This window comes from Alligator sinensis, unplaced genomic scaffold (assembly GCF_000455745.1).
Source record: "Alligator sinensis unplaced genomic scaffold, ASM45574v1 scaffold677_1, whole genome shotgun sequence".
Taxonomy (NCBI): Eukaryota; Metazoa; Chordata; order Crocodylia; family Alligatoridae; genus Alligator; species Alligator sinensis.
This window is the reverse complement of record NW_005842276.1, coordinates 640240-663579: the sequence shown is the minus strand read 5'-3', so window position 1 is coordinate 663579 and position 23340 is coordinate 640240. Positions and strand designations below refer to the sequence as shown.

At 42.9% G+C, this 23340-nt stretch overlaps 1 protein-coding gene across 1 annotated transcript in view; it reads right to left on the bottom strand.

Annotated features, from left to right (window-relative positions):
- The window catches only part of YES1 (YES proto-oncogene 1, Src family tyrosine kinase), a 54346-nt gene that overhangs the window by 15747 nt on the left and 15259 nt on the right, over window positions 1–23340 (bottom strand). Inside the window, exon 2 of the mRNA XM_025209268.1 lies at window positions 5446–5718. Within this exon, the coding sequence (XP_025065053.1) occupies window positions 5446–5710 (265 nt within the window). The 5' untranslated portion in view covers window positions 5711–5718. The remainder of the gene's footprint in view (window positions 1–5445; window positions 5719–23340) is intronic.

The window sequence follows — 23340 nt, the reverse complement described above, 5'->3', positions numbered from 1 at the left end:
TCGGCGCAGCTGGTGACAGTGAGGCTGTGCAGGGATCTCCTTGCTGATGCCCTGGAGACGCGCCCCTTGCACCTGCTGCCGCTTTGAGGGGTGCAGCCCCACACCACTGCCTTCACTGCAACCTCAAAACAGCGGCAGGTGCAGGGGGCACATCACCAGTGCAGCTCACAGTGGCAAGGAGATCCCTGTGTGGCCCTGCTGTCCCCAGCCATGCTGGGTCACACCTGCAGGGCTGCAGAGGTCCCAGGGCAGGGAAGTAGGGTGGGAGCTTGCACCCGCAGCTTGTGCCTGCCCTGTGTACAGATCTGGTGGGGTGAGGATCCCCCCAGGATTGCATATGGCAGCAGGGAGCCACTCTACCTGAGGCTACAACATGGGGGAGCAGGGGCAAGGGGCTGCAGACCTGGGTATATAATGTCTTTTGTCTGGCAAAAAAAAAAAATTCCCTAAAACCTAACCCCCACCCCCTTTACATTAATTCTTACGGGGAAATTGGATTCGCTTAACATTGTTTCACTTAAAGTCACATTTTTCCAGAACCTAATGACAAGGTTCATTTTTCAAGAAACTTGCTTAACGACATTAATCAAGAAGTAGCTGTAAAAGAGTCCCCAAATAAGGTGGGATATCAACAACCTCTATCCCAAACTCTACAACTTCAGCATAACAGTTCAGTAAAGAATTAACCTTGGTCAGAGCAAGCACAGGACAGAGGCTCTGTATCTGACCATTCTTGGCATGTGCAAACTGTTTGTTTTTTTAAACGTATTTAAAAGGTATTATTTTTAAAAACTTCATAGAAGAAAACAAAGTCACGTTGTTTAAACTTGCAACCATAGATTTGAAGTTTATACACTAGTTTTGTTGCAAAGCATTCCCACAAGTTAGTTCTCTACTTTTTGGAACTAGATAAAAGAAAATATATTGCATAGATCTTGGTATCTTAAAAAAAGAAATGAGAAAAAATGGGAAGGATTAATCCTAATTCCACTCAATCTGCCAACCATAACATACAAGGAAAGGAACTTGTATTTTACGAAGATGCACAGCTGCATCATTCTAGGGTCAGCGCTGAGATTCTTCATTGGACAAGTGTGCATACTGTGCCAATCCTTTTGTCATTTGCTCCCCCAAGCCCTTCTGGCTAATTACCCCAGGCCCAGAGACTGTTACTGGGTGTATTCCTTGAGTGAGGTACAAGGGCAGGGCATCTCTAGTACAATGGTAATATTTGGCCCTCAGAGTTATACAGGAAGGATGTGTTAACAGGCTTCAAATATCTGAAAAATATAAGCACTCAGTAGGAATAAGAGAATATATTTATTAAATTGGATGAAGTTAAAAATAGAAAAACACATATTAAAGAGAGATTTGCTGGAATCTATTAGGCTGTAGAATAGTTTCAAGGGAACAGTGTGGGGAGATTGGAAGGCCCACTACTTAGCACATTTCAATCTAAGGTAGTTTGAACAGTATAAAATACATAAAGAGGGACTGTGCAATTCAATAGGTCTTTTCCATCTTAAATTTCTCCAATGTTGTCATTCAATTATTGGGATACTTTGGTGAGAGATCAAAATTGCTAGGCAATCTTCAGCTGACTTAATTGAAGACTTGTTCTTCAATTCTTCTCAAGACCATATGAAGTCAGCACTAGTAGAAACAAGCCACGCTATTTACATTTATAGTTGATTTGAAAGGATTTAAAAATCCTTCTTTCCACCATAAAGAATTCAGAAAGGAGCTCTCAAAGAACAAAATAACCTTACTTTCTGTTCAGGAACTCTCATGTATTCCCAAAGAACAGTGAATGGTATCTTCAGAGGGAACACGGACGATGAATTCTTTAATAAAATATGGGCTGTAAAACAATTTCCTAAACCAGAAGTAGCAAACTCATCTGGCCCCGCAGGCCACATGAATAGCACATGGCCAGTCCATAGGCCAATAGATTCCCCTCCCCCATATGCCTGAACCAGCGTTCGCAGCATCTGCCAGCCTAGTCCAGAATGCCAGCCCCAGCAGGTACTGTGCACCTCCCAGGCACTGAATTTGAGTCAATGGGAAAGCACTAGGGATGGGATTATGGGGCTTTGCAGGCTGGATCTGACCCACAGGCTGTATATTTGACACCGCTGTCCCAGATTGTGTGGTGAAGTACAACAGTTAAGCCCAAACTATCTCACAACTTGGCGAAGAACTCAGCTGTTACTTATCTCTTCAATAGGTATTTGTCTAAAGCAGTGATTCTTAACCAGGATGCCACAAAAACTTGGAGTGCCATAACATCCATTTAAGGGTGATGTAGGGTGCTGCTCAATATTGCACACCTAACCATGGTAAACATGCACGATTCACAAGATAAACCCAGAGTTTTCAAACAGGAATCCATAGTGTCAAAAACATTCTGGCCTGGGTGGTCTTTGCAACAGAAAAACTGTTCTATTATTTTCCTGTAGTCAAAAAACAAAAAGGAAAAGCTAAAAGCTGACATTTTCTGAGGAGTCGCTTGAGTTTAATGAGATTGAGAACCACAGGTATAAGGTAAATCTGAGATTGATTTACGACCTAGTGGTGCAGGGGTTGGCATCCTTTTTGCCACTACCAGTCAATGCTTACAACTACTTAGCCTCTGCTGCAGGTGGCAGGCGCACAGTCCTTGGAGAAGTGAAGATGCGGGAAGGAGAACAGACAGAAAAAGGCAGATGCTAGGACCCTAGGGATACCTTCTCTGCAGCAGGAGAATAAACTGAACACAGCAGGTGCTAGGATGCTGGGGACACCTGTACCTGGAACATGCTGTTGTCTGGCCTTGTACAGACATTCAGTTTCTCCTGGGAGAGATGATGCTTTCCCAGGAGAAACCTCGAGTATTCTGGCTTTTTCCCCCCAAAGTAAAAATGGCCAGGAGAAAAAATAACATGAGAACAATCAAGTTTAAATCACTCCCAGGAGAATTTCTCCTGGGAAAGAAAACATCTTAACATGCTATGGCTTCTCTCAGAAGGCAGCATAGATCTCCAGCATCCGCTTCCTTGAGGGAGACAATGTGTTACTCATTGGACTTCACTGCTCCAGCAGAGAGCAGAACACACCCCCTCCACTGTGGTGCAGGGAAACAGACTGCCCATGGTCAGCCTGTGTCAGCCAATCTGGGCTGCCCTATGCCTTGCTGCTATTTGTCACCAAACAGACTAGGGAAGCTAGCAGCACACTGAGTTGTGTGCACAGGACCCTCGCCTCGCTGCATAGTGTCAGCACTGCAAGCTCTGTGCTCTTTAGGACCTCATAATTTGAACGTCTGTACACTCAGCTCTGGTAACAAATGAACAAACCTGGGAGACTTCTCAAGTTACATGACTCTGTATACATCCTCTTCTATCTAAATCCTGGTTTCTTTCTGACTGGCGCTGATCAGAAAATTGATTTTTGGATATATATAACAATTTTATCAAGAGCAAACAAAAACATGTTCTGATGTGTTCAAAATTAAATTAATGTGATTTCCTCCAAAAAACTGCTTAATCAAAACAAAGTTTTCTGATAGAAAGCTGCTTTGAAATTTTTTTTCTGACCAACTCTATTGCTGAAGTCTTTTCCCTTAAAACTCTGAAGAAACTGCTTGTTCTCCCTTTTATCATCTAAAAGAGTGTCTATGAATTTGTTTGCAAAGTGAACTGGGTAATGGAAAGAACTGGGAGGGGGTTATACTGATTGAAGTGGAAAGCAGACCAGCTCAGAAATTCTGCTTGACACATCTGCCTGTAACGTTATTTTTCCTTGCTAGCTAGAGGGCTATGGGATGGGATCCAACATTTTAGGACCATAGCCATAGAAAGGTAAGTGACAGTGCAACTCTGTGCACTCTGTAAATGGCTGTGGTGTTGTCACTTATGAACTGTATCACTTGATGAGAGGAGCAAAGCCTTGAGGGCTGAACATACTGCCAGAGATTTGACTGCCAAGAGAACTTCATTTAATATTCTTCAGCAAATAGCTTACTTGCTGAAAACTAGGTTGGGGTGGGGGGGCGGAGAGAGGTAGGGGGCATATGCAACAGAACTTGCCTGGTGGTGCAGTGCAGATGCAGGTGCTGTCCGCTACCCTCCCCATCCAGCCCATGGTTGCTCCCTTGGCACTCCACATGGGGCTGAGCTCTGTCTGGGAAAGCCTGTACCATGCTCATGCTCACAACCACCAATGGCACCACCCCAGCTCCAGCCAGCACACACAGCTTCCTGGCAGGGCTGTTCCCACTGCTGCTGCAGTCGCCTGGGTACTGCTCAGCTTCCCCTGCCTCCAGCATCTCCTCCTCTTGCCCCTGCTGTGCTGTCCAGACAGCAGGTAAATGTGAGGAAGTGGTGGAAGCTGGGGGGGACTTATGCTGGGTACCACATTCCCAGTCAGGTTGGGGGGGGGGAATCTGCAGCCAGGTGGCTCCTGCCCCAGAAGCTGAGTGGGTGAAAGGTGATTGGAAGATGGAGTTGGAGGCTCATATGCTGTGTCAGGAGCCCCCTGAGCAATGCAGCAGGGGCACGAGGGGGAAGAGCCACTGGAGGCAGGGGAAGCTGAACAGTACTTGGGTGGCTTCAGCAGCAGTGGAAGCAACCCCGCCAGGAAGCTGTGCATGTTGGCAAGGGCCAGGGCAATATCACTGGCAGGCATGGGGCGGGCTGCCTGGAGTGGGAAGGGGCAAGGCTTGGCCCCATGTGGAGTACCACAGGCTGGATACAATCAACTGGCAGGCTGGATCCAGCCTGCAGGCCTTATTTTGCCACCCCTGCCCTAGCCATCACCACAAACTGAGAAATCAGATGCAGCAAAGGATCAAGGAGCACCCCAAAAACTGCAAAGCTGATTGACAAGGGGAGTCCTTATCACCCTTCAAGTCATGAGGTCTGCTAACCACCATCAATTCTATCTTGTCTGGATTCAACTTCAATTAGTTCACTTCCATCAGAGGATGGTGATGCAAGAGAAGAGGATGGTGATGGATTAAACCATCTCATGTCTGTTATAGTTCTCTTTGCAGGCGTCTGCAGAACAGGATTTGGCAACCTATGGTTCATAGGCACAATATGGCTTGCAGAGCCATTTAATTCATCCTATGGACATGGGACTTTGGTAGCATTTGGTGGCAGGTTTTTTGGCATTAGCTGCTTTCCCTGTACCGCTACAGGAGGAAGCAGAAGTGGCAGTGGTTGGGTCCTAGCAGCTGTCTGCCCGCTCGCCCCCAACTCAAGCTGGATGACTCCAGCCCGCTGCTTTGGAATGACATGCACTAGTAGGAAAGAGCTGAATTACCGATCATAAAAAGTAGAAGCCTTCAGAAAAAATTATTTATTTTTACCTCACACTTCCTACATACATGGTATAACATTATAATATTCTATATGTAAACTTGTCAAATGTACAGGTTAAACTTCTATTTTAAACAAAACTTACCTGTTAAACTACTAGGATATGGACTTGGCACAGCTGAAAATGAAGATGATGCTCCTCCAAAGGGCGTCATCCCCGATGGTCCTCCAAATGGAGTCACAGAATGACTATTAAAATTAACTGATGGTCCCTTTATTGAGGGTGACTGTGCTGTTTGTGTGGAATCTGATCCATAATGGCTGACATGGGAACTAACGGGTTCTGGAGTGTTTTCAGTTCTATATTTCATTGTCGGACCTTTGTCTTCTTTGCTTTTGATGCACCCCATGGTTGCTTCTGTAGAGGAGAGAAGGGAAAAAAAAGTTCGTTTTACTTAGTCTTCTTATAGTTAATATAGAAGTATAATTATCAATAAGTATTTATTGCTACTTCAGGAAAAAAAAAAAGAACAAAGGTAGTAGCATTTATAATTAAAGAAACTTCTGGCTTTTCAACAGATAAATGCTGGAAACTTAAATTATGCTGGTTTTACACACGGACTATACCTTTCTAACAAAAGTGTTCTGGGAAGAAGCAGGAAGAATATGCAATTTTTTCCTCAGGTCTATACAAATTGATTTCACATCTGAATTATTCTTCTGAATAATCTGGCAGTCAATAAAATTTAACTAAATGTACAAGCAACTGAAATGTATTTAAGAGTATACAATTCATAATTAAATGTGTGACTTTCACTTCCATCTAAGAGCTGAGCAGAACTGGAAAAAGCAAGAATTAGGAGATGTATAAGAATAACTAGACCATCTATAGTAGACTGGGGGGGGGGGGGGGGGGGGGCAGGTTGGATTATGCCCCAAAGCACAACCATTCATCTCTAACTGCTTGGGGTTAGCAACAAATTCATTTTATAGGCAGACCATTCCACAGACATCCACAACGGGAACAAAGACAGCTTTTCTAGACAAACATCAAAGATGCTATGATACATGGAACACTGATCTGACATGACAATTCTTTTGTTTGTAAAAACTGTCACTTAGCTTCAAAACTGAAAATCTCCATTATTGTGTGAAATAATTAGCTGGTCCACATCACTGAGAAATTCAATTTGTTGACAAAATGGTTTTAACAGAGGAAGCTCGGAAACATTTACTGAAAACATGGCCTCTTTTCATTAATACTTATTATTCTAATCTCAGGCATCTTTCTTTTAGAATAGATAAAAGAATTAAGTCTGTCAGTACTGGAATTCTTTCCCAATATTTTCCCTATCCGTTTATTCCAATTTTCAATGATTTCTGCAATCACTACCTGTATTCAAACTAAAGTTTTAATCATTGTCCTAACCTACTCAGTTAAATCCTTATTTTTTCTCAAATTTCATTTCATCTACACATCAGACAATAATAAAAAGATACCTCAGTTTCTGTAAGAAAGTGGACCCAAATACAACTCCATCTTTAGACAGGCAAATAATATTTAGGCAGATAACTGACATGCAAGTAACATGTCAGGCCAGTTGCAGAGATTTTGGATTCTAATTCCCTCAGGAAGTCTCATATCTGCTTAAGTATGTGGGGGGCAGCGGAGAAGAGCTTCTCATCTTTTAGGCCACTGGGGGTTTGAACCTATACCTCATACTTCTCAGAGGATCCTAATAAGCTAACCATGGGTAAAACAGAGCTAAGGGAGCTAAAAATGGAGCTACACTCCATGTGCGGAAGCTGGCCCAGTAGGCAACCAAAAGAGAAAGATAAAGCAGGGCCAGAAGGAAAGGAAGCCAAGGGAACATGATTCTGAGGCTCATGGAGTGGGTTCTGGGTTAGGATAGTTTAAGCAGGAGGCTGAACTAGATGGCATCTTAAGACCCCTTCCCAGCCTACAGTTGTATAATTCTGCCCCTACTGCTGTTTATCAATTTTATCCAGAAATGCCATTGAATAGTTAGGCTGCTTACCCACTTAAAGGGGAGTTACATTTGAACCTTAGTCTTGGACCTGGGGAAAGGAAAGCAAACATAGCAGTGGAGGCATCACACAAAATTACATTCTCCTGTACATCATGATAAGAATATTTGTCATATCTCTTCAGTCCCTAGCACTGGTTCACTTATCGTACCAAGGGTACCTCTTATAGTTGAATTGTTGCAGACTACAAATCTGGTTCAGAAATTTTGTAGGGAAGGACAAAACTGAAATGAACAACAATTCAGTGAAATTTTATTACTGTTATTATTGCTCCTAGTAGGACTAGCTATATTTAAATGCTACCAAAGAAAGTAAGTCAAGGATCAAATAAAACCATAACTTAAAGAAAAGTTAAATTCATGAACTGTTTAAAATACCTTACAAAAGAAACATGATAACATAGCTCTGGACAGCTCCTAATTGTTTGTTCCTGGATTAAATTTAATCCAGGAACAAACATCTATTTTTATTTTTTCTGTGGCTTCAATAGGATCTGAATAACCATTTTTACTTGCCTGCTGTCATAATATTTTTCTTGTCTTATTCTAACAAATGTTAGGGGATCCCTTTAGTAGAGAATTTATATTTTAAAGAGCATGAACATAACTGGCTTTGTGAAAATATATTTTGCTAAAAGTATTTAGATAATCCCACTTACAATTTAAGATATTTTAGTTATGAGTTTATATGATACCCATGCTTCATAGAGATGATATATAAGCAGCATTTAAAGATAATGAAAGTATATTTTTTAAAAAAAGGTGTCAAGAAAAAGCTGCATCATTAAACATCTGGGTCCAAATTTTGCATTCTATTTGTAGCATCTGGCTAGCTGGTAACTAGGTAACAAGACTTCAGATTAAAAATATATAAAAAAAAAACAAGTTTTCCAAACCTGGTAAAGCTTGCTGGATTCTGTCCAGAGTACTGCTGATTTAGCAAATGGACAATCTAAACAGTGATATCTATTGTATTTATTACAACTACCTTCACTGACAAGCCTTATTTAATTATATTAGCGACCATAAGTGAAGAAAATACTGTCATGTTAAAATGCAAGAGTCTAAAGAAAATTCCTTGACTGAGGATCTGAATTTGTACAAGAAAGACAGTCAATGCCCCACCTTTTAAACCATTGTTATTTCTCTCAGAGATTAAAGAGATTAATGACTGAGAGTCAAGTCAGCCCTTCAAAGGAAAGCTACATAAGACAACCCCTCCCCCCAAAACAAAAAAAAATTATTTTAGATTCATATTTCCTTTAAAATTGAGGATGGATCTAAATTCATATTTTAAAAGGAGGACTAAAAATACACATGCAGGATTTCTGCAATATGCTGTGGAAGAATGAGGTCAGAAAAGTGATTTCAGGAAGGATGGTGAAGGAAACAAGATGGTTTTCCCTAGAATTTAGCCTTGCCATGCATTCCAGATAAAGGAAAAATTCTAAACAGCTGGTGTGTAATGTGAGGAGTTGGTTATTCTGGTACTGCATTTGTTATTAAAAGGGTTATATATAAGCAGAGGAGTTTCCAACACACATTTACATCTCTCTTCCAACTGTTTTACCAGCAACAAAATAAGAAGCATGAGCTTGAAGGCTATGTTTCCTAATTCAATTTATGCATCCCTTTCAGGGGCAATTTAATTCCTCCCCCCAATTTTGTGGTAGGGATATAGACCTGCAAAGAACAAGAAACTTAAGTGCACATGCTCAGGGCCACAGATGGTTTGTGCACAAAACCAGCACTGCCCCCAGGCTACATAGTCATCTGACCAAAGATAGCACTCTAGGCTAGACTAGATGAAAAATATCTAGCAGCATCTCTCCTTAGATATTAATGCTCTGCAAACCTTGGTGCTGACTGTGATGTTAACAACATTCTGGATGAGCTGACTGGGAGTTAACTGATGGAAGTTACATTCTGAAAGAAACAGAATAAAAACATGGATGTCCAATTTCATTTTTCTGAGTGGAAAAAGACTCAATTAAGAAAAAAGAGAAACTAAGAGTGGCTGTGGAAAAGACTGATGGAGATAGCAGACAAATCTCCAAAGGAAAAAAAAAAAAAGAAATGGGTCTAGGTCAGTGTTGCCAAGTGATATCTTGAAATATCCACAACGAATGCTTCCCTTTTGTCTATATCTAAAACTGCTCAAGTAAGAGACTGTATTGATGGTCTACAAGCATTTGGGATCTTAATGGACTGTACAAAAGTCTTTTTGCACCTTTCCCCAACTAGTCCTGTTTGAGCATCCCAAAATACAGAGACCGTTTTAATATCTTCTATTTTGTAATTGCTTTGGTTGCATTAAGTAATGTTGGGCTGGAAGAAAAACAGTACACCAAAACTATCTGCAGGACTAGTTCATTATGTTGTTCAGCTTCTGCTGATTCTCTCTGCTTTCTAGCTGTACAAAGAAAATATGACCCCTTTGTCTAAAAAAGAAATAAAAATCTAATCTAATGAGCCCCTCTCAAATATCATCTGCCAGAAAATAAATTGAGGGAAAATGTCTAGTGATTCTTGTTTGCATTTTCCTGGTCAAATTGTTTAACTGGCTGTAGAATCTACTGAATCTGGTGGGGAAGCAGTCACAGGACAAATGACCTTTGGGTGATGTCCCATTGACTGATCATCTGGAGTAGCACATTTTTCAGTCTACTTTTGATAGACTATGGCTCAAATATTTGTAATATTTACATTTTAAATGCGCTCATGCTGTTATCAGTGTCCTGTGCTCCAGATTACATATAAAGCTAGTACAGGGGGACAAAATGTGTCAAAAAAGGGGACAATGAAGCAAGAGATCTGCCTATATGTGGGAGGAACCAGATGGACCTCCAGTAACGACATAGACTTGAATAGATTTGTTGACAACAAAAAATGGACTGCTGGTGACCCCCAGGAGGCTTTAGGGAAGCTGAATGAGATAAGCACGACAACAGACAAAGCAGGGGGAACAAGTAGATGTCTGCCTAGGGGAGGCAGGCAGTCTGAAGCTTTGGGATTTCCAGAGTTGGAAGACTGGAGACAGAAGAGCTAACTTAGGGGTGCACATGTTGGCTGGATTGGGGACAGAGGGACTGCTTAACCCAGGGGTTCCCAAACTGTGGTATAAGTACCTCTTGGGTAACCAAGACATCTGACAGGGTATGCAGAAGAAATTGTGTAATGACAGGTTTAATTTTCATTATACTAATAAGTGGCATTGAAGAGGTTACAATATGCTGGTAGGGGTATATGGGCAGCTGGTAAATCTGGAAGAGGAGAGGGTATGCAATAAGAAAATGTATGGCTTAATCCAGTGGTTCTCAACATTTTTTGTACCAGGACCCATCTGTAAACATTGATGGCCAGTCCCGACCCAGTAAATAGTAAAGTAGAAAACAACCCCCTGGCCCTACCAGTCAAACCCACTGCTCCCCACCCTCTCCAGCCTGACTGGTACCCCCCACTCTGAGCAGCAAGACTCATTGCTGCTGCTGCCACTCCTGGGACCCCCACACCAGCTGTGCCACCAACAGCATGAGGAGTAACAGATGCAGAAAAGGGGGCCATGCTGCCCTCACCTCCTCCTGCCACCAGCCACTTGGGCATGGGGTCGCAGCTCTACTCCACTGCCATCGCCACTCTTACATTCATAGACTGTAACGGGCTGGAAGGAACCTTGCAAGTTCATCAGGTCCAGCCCTCCTGCATTAGGCAGGAAAGACAACTGGGGTCAGGTGACCCCAGAGAGGTGACCGTCCAGTCTTCTCTTGAAGATTTCCAGGGTAGGTGATTGTACAACCTCTGGAAGGAGTTTTTCCAGAGGTGGTACAATCATTCCTCAGCTGCTGGTGGTGCAGCTGACGCAGGGGTCCTGGGGATGGCAACAATGAGTCTTGTTGCCCTGCTCTGCCCTTGCTTTGCTTATGCCATTTCCCTTCCGCCCCACAGACTTACCTGTGGGGAGCGGCTCTCCACACTGCCTGGCTGCCATATGCATGTGGCACCCCTTGTCTGATCACCCTCCCCACCCCCCAGCCCCAAGCAGCCCTTCCTTATATTCTTGTGATCCACAGTTTGAGAAACCCTGGCTTAACCCACTGGAGTAGCTGGCTGGGAAGCCTTAGCTCTAATAAACACCTTTATTCAAAAGGAGCTCTGTGCTTTCCTGCTTGGAACTTCAGGTTGCACTTGTTCTTCCCGACTAGAAATAAAAGCCCCTCTTTTCAAAAGCTGAACTACAAGCTAGCTTCTTGAGTCAGGCCATGGAGCAAATGGGGAGGATCAGGGACCAAAAGGCAGGGTCTCAGAATGGGAAAAAGCCATGGCTGGCACTCTCAGAGACTAGACAAGGTCACAGTGGTTATGATCAAGTGTCCTGCTGAGTGACCTCTGTGACATTTAAGAATTACTACATCCATTGGTTTTCAAACTCTTGGTGTCTAGAGAGAACACATAGAGCAGATCAGACAAGAAGGATCTGCAAAACGTGCCCTGGCAAGAACAATTATTATGTTTTTAGGACTAATGGGTAAACTGAAAGAATGTTTAAGGCTAATACAGTCAGAATGAACACAACTGAAAAGCCTTCAAAACAGTTAAAGTTGTTTAAATTTTTTCCATAAGGCAGATTTTACTTTGTGGCCCATGGGTTTTGGGAGACCTTGAAAGCCAAGAAGGACACATGGACATAGCTGGAAACTCCTGTATCCACTTTGGAAACAATAATGAAGGCTTCCCCTGGCCTTGTCCTTGCTTTGGAATTGCATGTGAGAGGCTCTTACATTTAGTTCACTTGCTTTGACCCCAGCCTTACAGAATCAAGCCCAAGATCAAAAGGAATATAGAGTTCCTTCCTGGATGACAAATGGAAGTATAAATATATTTTTGTTCTGTCATTTTCCTTCTGAATCCTTATCTCCTCAGGCCCCTCTTTTTGATCCGTTTACAATCTCAGGAAATGACAGCCTCACAGAACATAATGCTGGAGTGGTCTAGAACAGCGCTGCTCACATTTTTGGCTCTATAGGCCAGATGAATGGCACAGGGCTGCTCTGCATGCCAGACTGGACATGTGTCTCCGCTCAGGGCCAAAATTTTGGGCCCCAGGGGTCTGTGCTGCCTCCATCGGGCTAGAGCCTGATCCTGGTCAGGTGGGGGTGGCACAGATTCCCCAGAGCCAAATCCTGGCATGCAAATGCCAGACAGGGGTAGTGCAAGGCCCTGAAATCCACCCCTATTCAGACAGAATTGGGCACCGGGGGCCCTGCACTGCCCCTGACCAGTCTTTATGCACTGGGATCCAGCTCGGTGCTGCCCTGCATATCCAATCTAGCATGCAGGATCATGGCCCACAGGGCTCCCCACAGCATCTGTGAGGAGCCTCACTTGCCAGATTACACAATGCTGGGCTCAGATCTGACTTGTGAGTTGAGCATCCCTGGTCTACAGGAAAGTCCCATCCTGAGGTCTCTCTATTTTCATACTCTGCTAAATGCTCAGTTTATAAACTATTGCCTGATAGGGGTAAAGAGAAATATGATAAGACAAATAATAGTCACTATTCCTTCCTCCTCCCTACATACTCCTCTTTACCTCTCCTCCACCGACTGCACTGATCCTATTACAGTGGAACAGAAGCAGAAGAACAATTAAGTCATCTGCTCATGTACACTTAAAACATTCTGTATATACCAACTCAAAACTTTAAGACAACCATGAGCTTTAAAAAAAACCAAACAAACTGTACCTCTTGTCAGAAAACAGACGGCAAAAATTATGTCAGTGTTTATTTACTAGGTTGCAAACACCAGACAGTATTAGTGCTGTGTCAAAAAAACATTTTTAAAAGAAAAAGAGTCAGCCTAAAATCTGGAAAAAGTCAAATTGCATAATCAGTAATAAATAGCCTACAGTCTGAGTTAAGGTGAAAGCATTATCGAGGAGAGGATGTGAACGGCAGAAAAGAACCCAATGAATTCTCCCACGTATTATATCTTGATTCTTCTGAATCAACCACAGTTATTTTTCTTTTGTCAAAACAGCAAACATCCACAATTCTAAAATAAATAGGGAACAGACACACAGAGTAAGATGCTATTTTATTTTTTGACTTCAAAAGTACCTTAAAATTATCTAAATCCTGTTCCACAATGAGAGTGGATTTTGGTGTCTGTTTTTTTTAAAACCAATTTTAAAAGCTACTAATAATCTGCAGATGGTTAGTCCAATGGATCCCTTAGCTAACAGCTGGCTATCTAGTTGAATGAGACCGTGGAGCTGAATTTGTGTCATTAGAGACTGCTTTTCTGTACTGCTGCTACAACCGGAGTGGAGCAACTGCAAACTGGTGGTTTCAGATGGAAGCTGTTAAAGCTGTTTTATAGTAAAGTAGAAAGGTGAACATAGATGTAAAACATTGGGGAAATTAAAAAAAACAAACAAACCTGGTGCGAGTGGCCAACCCCTTCCCAGCCCCCCTCCCCTCCACCTCAGCGGCTATGCAGTCATGGCTCTATTAACATTTTTTTAAAGATGGGATTAAAGGAAAATATACACTTTTATATAAGTTGTGCCTTTGCTACAGCGAAGAAAACATACATATGAAATAAGTTATAGTGGTGATAATCAGAACAGGGTTCATAAGCCACAAATGACTCAGCTTGTGATCTCGACAAAAATATTTAAACTGCATGAAGTGAATTATACCTTTCCTGAAACCACAAACAATACAACCTCTGCACAATATATCTCCATCAACATGAACTAACGTACTATCATTTTTTCTTCAGAACTGGAGTGTATTTGTCACAATCCAGCTCACAACGTGTATGGTGTCATGGTTAAAAGGATAAGCATGAGTATATATTTCTGACCTTCACAACAGCTACATAATATACAATCTTCACTTAAATGATTCAAGGAACATGATTTAACATAAATCATCTTTTACAAATTGTAGTGAATTGTGAAATGTTCTAAATGTCACTGTTACCAACCCATGAAATTTGAGAATGTGGATTTAAAAGTTTCTCTTCCTAATTAGTAATAATGAGATAAAGACATTAGCATAATTAAACATAACCAGTTTAAATCCCTAGACAGTATATTGTTACCCAGTTTAAATTTAACTGAAATGCCCTTGTAATTAGTGATATGGAGAGGAGTGAAGATACAGAAGTAACACAAAAAAATCCAATGCAAAAGACTCCAGTTATCAGAATTCCTGTGATTAGCAAGCATGTAAATATTACAGCGTAGCTTTACCATAAAAAATATGACTTAAAAGAGCACTGTTCAGGTCTACATTTGTTGAGTTTGTTTAACAGTTACTTGTTTAATTAAACATTTAAAAAATGTTTCCATTTAACTGTTAGCATTGACAGGAAAAGGTTTTGCTCTCAATGAGATTGCACAAGCGTAGCTCAGGGTAGAATTTGGTGCTGCAGTTGGAACTTACTTGATTTAATTGATGACGCATGACCACCAGAACAAAAACAACTTAGTTTCCTATGGCAGCGCAGTTAGCAGGAGTATAGTAAAGATACAGAACTCTAAATCAATATAGGGAAAAAATGAGCTGAGAAAGAAAGAGTTTTTTATACCGTGGACAGATTTAAACTGTTGAAAGCAGCTGTAATTACTACATCTCTGAACAGCTTGTACTTCCTTCAGATACTAGATTTTGGATTTCTTTGATATTGGTTCTTGTTGAAGACTGATCCCGCTGCTAGAACTGCCAGCTTCTTGACTGACAAGTATGTGGAAAGCAAGGTAGAAGAGGTACATGTCATTGTAAAGGACAAGAATCAGGTTCCTATGGACCTTTTCCACAATTTTTTCAACATTTTTGTGGAATGGGAAACAGATGGGTAGATGAAGGGTGTGTAGATCTCCTGAGGGATAACCTCTTCCTAATGACTTTGGACACCATTTCTCAGAAGCTGCAATTAATCAGGTGAAGAACCATTTGCAGAAACAGAACTATTAAGAATCCTGAGATAGCAATATATTGCTTGCTGAACTTGAAAGAACAATGGGGGAAAATGTGACCACCCACTTCATAATTGAGAAAGGGATCTGCCTTGACTGCACGTAGAAAAGGCAGGGTGTATAACAGGGATGGGCAAAATGTGGCCCGCCAGGCCATTCTATCCAGCCCATGGGGCTCCTAAAAAATTTAGAAAATTAATATTTATCTGCCCCTGACTGCCTGTCATGTGACCCTTGATGGCTTGCCAAAACTCAGTAAGTGGACCTCTGCCTGAAATAATTGCCCTACCCTGGTGTATAATCTACCCTGATGAGTCTTGTCTAGGTGGGCCTTACTACCAAATTTTAATTTCTGATGCCAGAAATTAAGCAGGCAGGGGGAGAATAAAAGTGGTTTTCATCCAGCCTGTATTTCGTCCTAGAAAAAGATGGCACAAGACTCGGGTGAGACTGAGGACTCTGCCTTATCTACATAACTGCTCTTTTTTATTTCACCAGTGTCAGGCACGTCAGTTCCACCAATAGCTCTTGGAGAACCGTACCTGCAGGGTTCTTCCAGGAAAAGATCCCAAGTGACAAAAAAGGTCACAGATGGCTCTAAGTCCGCTCAATATAAGCATAATATCTAGCGCTTTCCTTTATCACTGTTTGTTTATATTACGGCTCGCCTAAAGGCCCTAACCAACATCAGATTCCCACTGTACTGGGTGCTAAAGAAAAAACAATGCCTGTCTCGAAGAGCTTACAAATCTAAATAAGACAGATAAAAGGGGAGCAAAAGTATCACTTCCAATTTACAGATGGAAAGCAGATACCCTTGACACAGGTTACACTTAAGATGTGATTAACTGGTTAATCACAGCTTTAGTAGTGACCTGGCCACAAGTTCATGCAATGAATGGAGTGATAATACAAGGATTAAGTGACAAAGTTATTACACAAAATATTTAATAACTTTGTCTCTAGTCCCTATCATGCTTTTAACTGAATGGGTGGTGGCTAGCTGATTGGGGGTCCAGGCTTCAGGAGCACAGTTCCCAGCCATGGGAGCATTGATCAGGCACACCTGGGAGCTCTAACCACCAGTGATTGGAGTGTCCAGCCACTGGGGTGTATACTGCTATAAAGTAATGTTCAAATTTAAACTACAGTTATGCTGGCATCGCTTATATAAATACTCCTTATTTAGACTGAAAAGTCCCTTCACTTGGATGCCTTATGTCTCTTGGGTTAAGACACAAGAATAAGTGCGTCTAACAAGGAAAGATTTACCAATACAAGTGTACTGGCATACTGATAATTTTTTTCCTCATGAGGACTGAAAGCCTTAGTGAGTGTCCAAAAATTAAGTAGGCAGAGTTGTGGGAGAGTCAAGAACTGAACCCAAAACTCCTGAGTCCAATGGCAGTGGCTTAACTAAAAGACAAGCCTCCTATTCTCCATATCAGTTGCTGTCGTAATGATGCTCTACTTCAGTAAGAAGCTGCCTAACTTGTGGAAGTTAACTGAAGGCTAAAGAGAAAGCAATGGGCTGCAGAGAGGAGGGACTGCTGTCACCACAAACCCTCTATCAGCTAGTGTTAGAGATACCTGAACTAGAGGCAAAAGGAGCAGCTGCCAGCTTTCAGACTGGGCCGGGTAGGGGAGGTTAAGCGTTACTTGGAAAAACGGACTGTTAAGAAGTGTTCAGATTAGAGATTTTGATCTATAAATTGTTTACATCCCCTTTAAGGTATAAATCAGCATTTTTGTTTATATTGAAGAGAGAAAAATTCTGCTTTTTGGTGAATCTTACAAAAATACCAAAATACCATAGGAAACTGATATGGTGCTGATGATTTATCTTCCTTATTCCAACAACCAAGAATGCAAGAGGAAGATTTTTTGCTAAAAAAAAAAAATATAGTTTATAGACACAACTGTATGCAAGAAGTGTGCAACAACATTATAATGGAATAATTGTTAAAATAGATTTAAACTGTCTTGAGAGAAAGATCTTGTGTGTCACTACATGCCCTCACCACATGGAGCTTAAAAATCCTTTAAGAACAAAACATACCACAGATAAAACAGCCACAATACATGGTCCATAAAGCATAGCCCTTGCTCCAAGTCCAGTACATTCTTTTTCCTTAAATGTACAGTCAAACAATGGAACAAATAAAAGTAGCAAGGGAAGATTCCAATGCTTTTTCAATGCACTTAGAAACAGATCAGGATTATGAATGTTTAACTGAATGAGTAAAGAACATTTTACAGACTGAACAGTGCTGGCATGTGCAAAAAGGCAGGCCAAGAGATGGTTTCAGATTTAAACTAAATACATGTTATTACTTGCCTAAACCTTGTACTCTATTTTCAAATAGGACTTAAGAAGAAAAACATATTTGACTTTTCTGAAATGTAGCCTCAGAAAAGCTGAGTGAATCTGATATTTAAAAGATTATTTTTAAAGCAACTCATTGTTTCCCATTCTTTTTACACTCTCGATTCCTTATTTTGGGGAAAAAAAAGGCTTCCAACTATTTTTTAAAAGCTATTTTATAAAGAAAAAATAATTACAGTGCTCCATGGATCTCTCGGCAGGAAGCACGATAAACTTGCTTCTGCCATAAGGAAGTACACTAGCTGGAAAAAATAACAGGGGGGGAATGAATTAATTTTTTAAGTATAATTTAAAAACAAAATTAGAAAATGTAAAAGTGCTCCATCCATGCATTATCCATTTCAGCCACTTCTTAAAAACAAACTGTTAAGTTTATTCTGTTACAAACAATTTATCTCATTGCATATAAAACTTTTGCTCCAACAATAGTCACACTTAGATTTCTTTTCCCATGTATTAGAATGAAGTGGCAAATTCAAATCATCACATGAAAAATTACTGGCAGATAATGTAGGACTTCCCTAAATTCAATTTTTGTTTGCACGAAAGTATACCTTTTAGAAGAACATCTATCTTCATTTTAAATTTGCCAGTCATGGAGAATCCAGTACAACCCTTGGTAAATTCCAAAGCCTAAACAACCCAATTGTTAAATAATTATGTCTTCTTTCTGGTCTGAATTTGTATAACTGCAATTTAGAGCTATTGTATCTTATGCTTTTGTCTGCTAGACTCAAGGACTTTTTATTACCACATTTCTGTTCCCTACATAGATACTATAAACAAGTCATCCCCTAATCTTTTCTTTCATAATCTAAATAGACTGAGCTCCTGGAACCTCTCCCTATAAGGCATCTCTCCCAATCCTTTAATCATTCTTGCAGCTCTTCTATGAACTCTACTCATTCTCCCCAACATTTTTTTTGAACTATAGATGCCAGAACTATATTCATTTTTCCAGAATTAGTTGCAGCTATGCAAGATAGCAAGTTCATATAACTTCCCTGCTCCCACTCAGGATTATCTGAGTTAACAATTCTAAAAATTAATTTAGCTCTTTAACTAATATTGCACTTGAAACTCACATTCAGCTGGTTGTCCATTTTGACCTCCATGCCTTTTTTTTTGGTCACTGCTTCCCAGAATAAATAAGGTCTATGGTCTTTGTAGACGTCTGACCTTACAGTTGGCTGCATTTTAACACTATATTTTCTCACATACAAGATGCACTCCTCCTCCCCCAAAAAACAGCTGCTGGAAATTGCAGGATGCATTGTGTGAGATAAATATGTAAGAACAGTTTCTGTCCGTTACTGGGCAAAAGAGAAAGGAAAATCTGCATTCAACTTACAAGAAGCAAAGCAGTGAGCAAGCTTGACATCCTAGCTGCTGCTATTTAGTTAGTTACTATAAATAAAAATATTTTCTTCATTCTGCCTTTCAAAAACAGAGACACGTTGTATATGAGAAAATATGGTAATTAATTGTACCCAGCTTACTATGTGATCCAGATCACTTTGTATCAATCATGTGTTTTCAACTATTTATCACTTATGTCTGCAATGCTTATTTTGCATTTCATTCTAATTTCATAATGAAAACTTTGTGCGGTACACCAAGTCCAATGGCTTATGGAAGTTAGCTATTATTAAAGTTAACATTGGGTGCATCTACATGCCCAATTAGCATGCAAAAATAAACTCCAGGACACTTCGCACTGTAGTTAATGAATCCCAGGTGCAGCACATACAATGAGCCTGGGAACACAGCAGTTTGAGCAGGGGCAGAGCAGCCCTGGGTTAGCTTGGGGGTCAGTCCTGGCCATCAGAGCAATTTATGCCCAGGTCAGCTTTTACACATGCGTTTAGGTACGGTTATTTTCACTGCCTAAAGACAGTTATGGCAGTGTGTGGCAGGGCACTGGATGCGCCTACCACTTGAAGAGACCAGGCATCCTGCTGAGCCACCGGCAGGCGGGGGTTGGGGCTAATGGCAGAGTCAGCTGACCCAGGGGGCTGGCAGGTGAGGACAGACCTGATCAAAGGAGTCATCTGATTGAAGGAGGGCTGGGTTTAGACATGGTATAAGCCCAGACCTTGAGAGCAGGGCTGATAGTAACATCTTGGGAGCTGGTGAAGGAACATCACCCAGCAGGAAGGCTGCTGCTTCTGAATGTCAGCGTGGAGAATAACAACTGAGACATCTGGAGTTTTGAATAGGAACTAAGGGGATGAAGCAGGTTCTTTGGGACCCAGTATGGGGTCCAGAGCCCTGAGAAGGGTGCCAAGAGTCTGTGGGCCTGTTGAAGGGCAAGGTGAGCCCTGAAAGAAGGGCTGAATGCCTGGGGCCTGTTGAGAGGCCAGATGAGCCTGGACAGAGAGGGGCCGAGTACATAGGGGCTTAATGAGAGATCAGGCAAACCCTAGGTGAGGGGCTGAGAGTTGGTGGGCCTACTGACAGGCCAGGTTAGCCCAGAGATGGGCTGGAGAGTCTGGGTGAACCCCATGAGTACAGGGGCCTGCTGAGGGGTCCAGATGTGCCCAGAGAAGGAAGGGGCTAGCCAGACCTATGGAAGGCTCCAAACCTGCAGAGAGAGAGTAACCCATGGATGGGCCTCGAGAGAGCAGACCCACAGAGAGGAGAGGGCTGGCAGCTGGAAGACAGAACCTGGGAAGCTTGACTGGCCTATTCTGGGGCCAAGGCCCAGGAGGGGCTGAAGGGTGAGAGAGCCCACTGTGAGAGATGGCCAGAGCTGAGAGAGCCTGGAGTCTTGACTGGCTGGAGGTGGGGCTAGGGCCTAGGAAAGGCACAAGGGTCCTCGTGAGGCCACAGCCATGAGGAAGCGGTCAGGGAGTGTGAAGCCTAGGATGGTAATGGCTGGTAGGGATCTGAGAGCAGGTTGGGAGTCGCAGACAGAGGATTCGTATGCGAGATGAAGCCGCAGCTAGGGGCCTGGTGGTAAGCAGCCCAGAAGGGGCATAGGGCAGCTATGCAAGAGCCCAGAGAAGGCCAAGTAAGACCAGGAACGTTATGAAGAGCTGTCCTGGGTAAGACTAAAACTGCACCCTACTGGAGTTCGTTGGTGTGGTGGGGCTGCCTGTGGAGGGGCAGCTTCCGTGAAATGTCACACATGGGCCACTCCAGGGAAACGCAAGGATGGGGCACTGGAAAACCTCAGCTCCCACTGCCTTGTGGGTGACCCTGTGTAGGGGGGGGGGGGGGGAAGGCTAAGGGAGCACACCCCAACAGAAAAGCACTTGCCAGGGAAGACCAGGACCATGTGGGTCCAGAGGCCCTGGGAGGGGCCAGGGAAGACTGGGACCACCAGAACCGCATAGCGAGGCCCAGCAAGTATGGTGAGGGGCTGGGGAGTAGACTGTAGGGCTGGATAGGTCCAAGGTCCTGGACAGTGGCCAGGAAATGAAGAAATAACAGGGTCCAAGGCAAGGGACCAAGGGGAATGACTGCCCAGAGAGGGGCCAAGAGAGAGATCAAAGGGCTCAGTGACTGGTTGGGTGAGACTGAGGAGTCTAAGAGCCCAGAGAGGGGCTGGAGGAGAGACTGAGGGCTCTGGCAACCTGATGGGGGCTGAAAGGGAGACTGAGGGATCAAACAACCCAGGAAGAGGTTGTGCAGTGTGGGGTCTGAGGTCCAGAGTAGCTGGGTGGGACTGAGGGCCCAGAGAGGGGCTGACAGTTTGGAAGGCCTGGTGAAGAGCTGTATTTGCAGTGTGTTGAACATCTGCAAGGATGCCACATGTGAGGCATGGGGCATTGTGTAAGGGTGGGTTTGGAGTCATGCACTTTGCCCTTAAAGCTCGAGGTGCTACTGGGGTGGTGGTGGGGGGGAACAGTTATGGAATGGGTCCCAGCGAAGAGCCTGGGTGCAGGCAGAGGCTGATGGGGTTCGGTGGAACCAAGCCACATGAAGGCCTGTGGGCAGCCTCCCTATTATCATATTTACCATCAAGGTGCCCTAGGAACAGAATGAGGTACGGTCACGGAGCTTCCAGGAGAATGTCACAGCTGCTCCTGGGGCCTGACCCTGTGACATGATAAAATTAGTTTGCTGCAGTCTAAAAGCATTGCATGTGTTGACTGTGATGCTTTATACCACAGCAAATTAGTCTACTTCACAGCTAAATGCACATGTAGATGCACCCACTATCACATTTATCAATCACACATGTAAATTCAAGTTAGTTCAAGAAAATCTATTTTGCATAAACCCACACTGGTTGGGATTTTTATACTTCCTTTCTTTAATTATTTGTTAATTAGATCCCATATCATCTACTCTACTATTCTGTCAAGAATTAAAGTTAGTCTAAAATGCCTACAATTAATCAAGTTAACTCATTGATTCTTTTTAAATATAGGTATAATATTTCTTCCAGATTTAGTAAGGTGCATTCTTCCAGATTTCTGGGAACATACTCAGTGTTCCAAGGAGTTACTGACAAAAAAAAAAAAAAGGCGACATTAATGGTCCAGAGAGTACCTTGGCCAATGTCACAACCCAGTGATTTTGGTGCCTCGGCACGATGGAATTTTCTTGCCACAAGAGAGCCTCTTGCACAGCAAGGGTTTTTGCTGCACAGAAGAACCTCAGTGCAAGAGAGTTCCCGCCAATTTGCAGGGTGCATTTCTTCTTTGCAGCACAGAAATGCATGGTGCAAAGAGTTCCCGCTATTTGAATGCAAATTTGTGTCCCGCTATTGGCTAGTTCTAAATTATTCCTACGTGGCGGCTAGTAATTGGCTTGCTAGCCGTTTAAAATTTTGTGCGACTTCTGCCCAAGTCAGAGAACTTTGAGCACGCTGCAGAGTGCCTCTAAAGAGATCTGACTTGCGGCTAGCTGAGAACGAGCAATTTCTAAATCACCTCGAGTCGGCTTTGGCCGTCCAAGACATGGCGACGAGGATGGGATCTAAGGGCACGGTGATGGAGATGAACCTGATCGGGTGCTGCCCCTGGCGCACCGGGACCCGCCGCGTAGAGAATGCAAACGATCTATGGGTGCATATCACTTACCATCAGGCGGTAGAAGGGGATGAAAGAAATATTGATGGCCACTTCTCCGTAAAGAGAGAAGAAGCAGTAGTGAAAGAATGGAGAACTAAGCTATCCCTTGGGGAGTTCAGATGCATAATGGGGAGCGACCGGGTCTATTATCGACCCCCGGAGGAAACCTCAACCATGTCCCTAGCCGGGGTGAAGGTGCGGAAGGCAGAAAAGCTGAGCCCCGCTCAGGAGTTCGCTCAACGCACTCGATACTTAACGGAAGGGGGGGAGCCCACCCCTGCGGACTGGTTCAATTGTCCGGACTTGGTGCCGAGTCGCGGGGCCATGAGCTCCTCGTTCAGCTCCGGGAAGATTTGGAAACTAAGGGCTGTCACAAGCCGAAGTGGGGTCTAACTAAATGGAAGAAGGGAAAGGTGATAAATGTGCTGTTCCGTACAGTAGTGGGTCTACTAAGGGAATACACAAATTTGGAGGCTCAGATGCATACGGTGGGTAAGGAGTCGCTGGAGCGGACAGCAAAGGGCTCCGGAGCAGCGTTTATTAACAGTGCCAGCCGCATGATGCTGCTAGCAGAAAATGGCGCCAAGAAAAGTGCA